Consider the following 3,973-nt stretch of genomic DNA (forward strand, 5'->3'; position numbering starts at 1 on the left):
CAACAATTAGAATAAAAGTGAAAAGAGAAGACTAAGAAAATGGCCAATTAATTTAAGTGAAAAAATAAAGAATTGACAATGAAGAGTGACAATGCATGGAAAGGGGAAGAAAACGGGATAAAAACAAGTAAGAAAACCTCGATTAAGAGGGCGACAAGACGTCAAGGAGGACGAACCCTAGAGCCCTACATGACAGTAACGTGTGTGATAATTTATCATTTGTCATAACGAACTTTTCATGCTAATTTTATATCTTATAATTTAAAATTACTTGTTTAGAAATTTTACTTTTATAATTTACTTTATTAAAATTACCATTGTTGTTATTTATAAAAAAAATTAAATAAATAATAATAACTTCTTATTATAATTTATTCTGTTATAATAGTATATTTGACCAATAAAATAAAAGACATTAAGTATAGTTTTAAAATTGAAGGACTTATTGATATATTACATCATAACTAAATAAATAAATATTTTTAAAAAAGATTTCTAAATATTAAAAAAGTAATACATTCTGCTTAATAAAAGATTTTCTTAAATATTGACGGAAGAATAACATAATATATTAAACTAACTTTGAAAAGGATTATATTATATTACTGAAAAGGATTATAATATATTAAATAAAACCAATTAACTTATATATTTCATATTATTTCAACAGAATCATAATAGTTTACCCTAAATAAATTGACCAATCTGAACCAATTTCTCATTTTTGGTTCAATCGTACTCACTACTTCATACTTCATCAAGCTTTTTCTTTAAATAAGAAAAGAAAAAGAAAAGCCCTTTATGGGCCTGGAGAGATCGTGGCCAAATTTAATTGCTAACAAATACGAGATATTCGCACAAACAATAAACTACTTTCCTGAGGAAACGCGGACAATCGATACAATACCCGAAGTCAACAAATTCAAACAAAAAGAATTGGTGACATTTGCTCTTACGTCATCATGATTTAGCCATTGAGATCCAAGTCAAAAATTTGTGTTGTAATTGACTGCCTACCATCCATTTCGAATGTGAAACGCATCATTTCAATAGAAAATAAAACAAATATATGGACCCAACTAAAGAAGATATCAGCTATAAATATATGGCGGAGGATGAGTCCATCTTCATCAACCATTTCATATCTTTCGTTATTAGATCTTTCTTTTGATCCTTTTTTATTAACAAGCATTTAATCAACGATTAATGGCTCAAGATGATCAGGTAGTTCTGCTGGATTTCTGGCCAAGCCCTTTTGGCATGAGGGTCAGAATTGCTTTGGCAGAGAAAGGCATCAAGTATGAGTACAGGGACGAGGACTTGAGGAACAAGAGTGCTTTGCTTTTACAGATGAACCCTGTCAGCAAGAAGATTCCTGTTCTTATCCACAATGGCAAGCCAGTTGCCGAGTCTCTCATTGCTGTTCAGTATATTGATGAAATCTGGAAGGATAAAGCTCCACTTTTTCCCTCTGATCCTTACTCGAAAGCTCAAGCTTTATTCTGGGCTGATTTTGTTGATAAGAAGGTAATTTTTCTTTCTGTATTTCCATTTGATTTGTTGAACTTTTATGGTTAGAGTTATTACATATCTGAGGCTCTGTGCTGCAGGTATATGACCTTGGGAGGCAGATATGGGCAACAAAAGGAGACGCTCAGGAGGCAGCCAAGAAGGGACTAATAGAAGTTTTCAAAACCTTGGAAGGAGAGCTTGGTGACAAGCCTTATTTTGGGGGTGAGAGTTTTGGGTATGTGGATGTTGCATTTGTCCCTTTCTACAGCTGGTTCTATACCTATGAGGTGAGCGGCAATTTCAGCATTGAAGCAGAGTGTCCCAAGCTTATTGCATGGGCTAAAAGATGCGCAGAGAAGGAGAGTGTCTCCGCTTCTCTTCCTGACAAGGAAAAGGTTTATGGATTTATGTTGGAGCTTAAGAAGATGCTTGGAATAGAGTAGGTAGGAAGGTCATTGTCAAGTCAGGTGGGAGATTTTTGCCATGTATTTCAGTTTACAGAGTTCAAATTGAATTTCTCTGTTGTTTTTACTCCAGTTAGAAAGTTTTGTGGGGACAGTACTATGTCATATTTGTAATAAAGACAATGTTTTTTTTTGTTTTTATTTTTTTATTTTTTTGAAAGTAATAAAGAAAATGTTTCTTGATAACTATCAGTTGGAGTTAGAAATTTTTCTATTCCTGCGATTGTACCCAATCTAGTGTGAAAACTATATTCTGAGTATTGCATGTCAATTTCCCACTGCAATTCACGTTATCAATGATTTGTAGACATCTTTTCTCTTAATTTTATATTTGTTTTTTCCAAGACGGATCAAATATGATCAGAGAAACCATTTGAATATTTAAAGATCATCAATAGGCTTAATAACGAAATTGCTAGTTATTGTTAAAAAAAAAAAGGAAATAGTTTGTTGACTCTGTGTGGGAATTAATCACTTTTACGATGAACAATTTATAATTTTGATTTCTTCTTTTGTGCTTGACACCTTTGATTTTAAGGGTGAAGCTTAATAAAGAAGAACAACATTTCTTTGATATACATACATAATTAGTCTTTATGCTCGTCTGATGGGTAGGTTACTATATTTTTTTCAATTTTTTTAAAATATTTTAAAATTAATGAAAATATATCATTTTTATTGTGTAAATATTTCTTTTCAAAAATATTATTTTTAATTTTTTTGAGAAATATGGTGTAATTGTTTTTTTTTCTTTGTTATCAATAAACAATTAAAAAAAACCTGAAAACAACTAATATCATATTTTTCAAAAGAAAATTTAAAATGTATTTTTAATATTTTTACACAATAAAAATAAAAAATATATTTTTTTAATAAAAATCCAAAAATATGGGTATTTTGTTATTTTACCTATATTTTTTATTAGGCTCAATTTTTGTGTTTTATACTTAAATTAATTTTTTATTGTTATTGTAATATACAAATAAATAGAACTAAATTCTTTCTATTTTGTTATTAATTATGTTATATTGTATTGTCAACTAAAGGGTAACACTATAAAAATTTATTATAATTATTTATATTCATTGTCAATATATGTTATTGACTATATTTGACAAAAATAAAATGGAAATAAGTGATAGTTTTAGTCAATTACAAATTTGAGTTTTGTAAATTTCGTATGTAGTATACAAAACAATCATATTGTATTAAGCTGATTACAGGTTTTAACTTTTTCTATATTTTTCCATGTCCAATGATATTATACTTTAATTTTATATAACTCAATTGTTGTATTTTTAATGGATATAATATAATTTAAACAAGCCCAATATATTAAAAATAATGATAAAATTGATTTTAAAGTTTTTTTAAAAAACAATTGATAGAGTATTATTTATAATGTTCTTTTAGGCATTTATATCTAATCTTCGATGACTTTATAATTTATATCTTTTTTATGTGTTATAATAATGATTTAGATTATAGCATATTAATGATACTATTCTTCTTTTTTACTTTTTTCTTTTTTTATCTCTTCCCTTTAATTTAGAAAGTTTAGATTTTAATTTTGATCTTAATAAAATGATTTATTTTATATTAGAATTAAATAATCTTTTGATACTACAAATTTGCACCTTTTATTTTGATACTATGGGTATCTTTTTTGGTACTCAAAAATACATTTTCTTTTTCCTTCTTTAAGTTATAGAAAATAAAACCTGTACATCAAATATTAAGTAATTTGCTATTTGTATAATAGTATATAACAGATTTATGTTTATATAATTGGCTTATAAGAAACATAAATCATACCACATAGATGTATAGGCATAAATATGTATATTGTTCATTTTCTCAATTTATTGCAGCTTCACATGATAAACATATACATTTGTTAATGCAAGCTATTTATGTAATACTTAGATTGCAATGCACCAATTTGTAGTACAAATCTTTGCATTCATCACTCAAATTTAGCACAAATTTTTCTTTTA

At 27.4% G+C, this 3,973-nt stretch overlaps 1 protein-coding gene across 1 annotated transcript; it reads left to right on the top strand.

Moving 5' to 3' along the window:
- Positions 1-1,122: 1,122 nt before the first annotated feature.
- LOC8277756 (probable glutathione S-transferase parC) lies at positions 1,123-2,162 on the top strand. Its single transcript, XM_015717235.3, has 2 exons — positions 1,123-1,527; positions 1,611-2,162. The coding sequence occupies exons 1-2, from the start codon at positions 1,207-1,209 to the stop codon at positions 1,953-1,955; spliced, it is 666 nt and encodes a 221-aa protein (XP_015572721.2). The 5' UTR covers positions 1,123-1,206; the 3' UTR covers positions 1,956-2,162.
- Positions 2,163-3,973: the final 1,811 nt, after the last annotated feature.

The sequence above is a fragment of the Ricinus communis genome, chromosome 6 (assembly GCF_019578655.1).
Source record: "Ricinus communis isolate WT05 ecotype wild-type chromosome 6, ASM1957865v1, whole genome shotgun sequence".
Classification (NCBI taxonomy): Eukaryota; Viridiplantae; Streptophyta; class Magnoliopsida; order Malpighiales; family Euphorbiaceae; genus Ricinus; species Ricinus communis.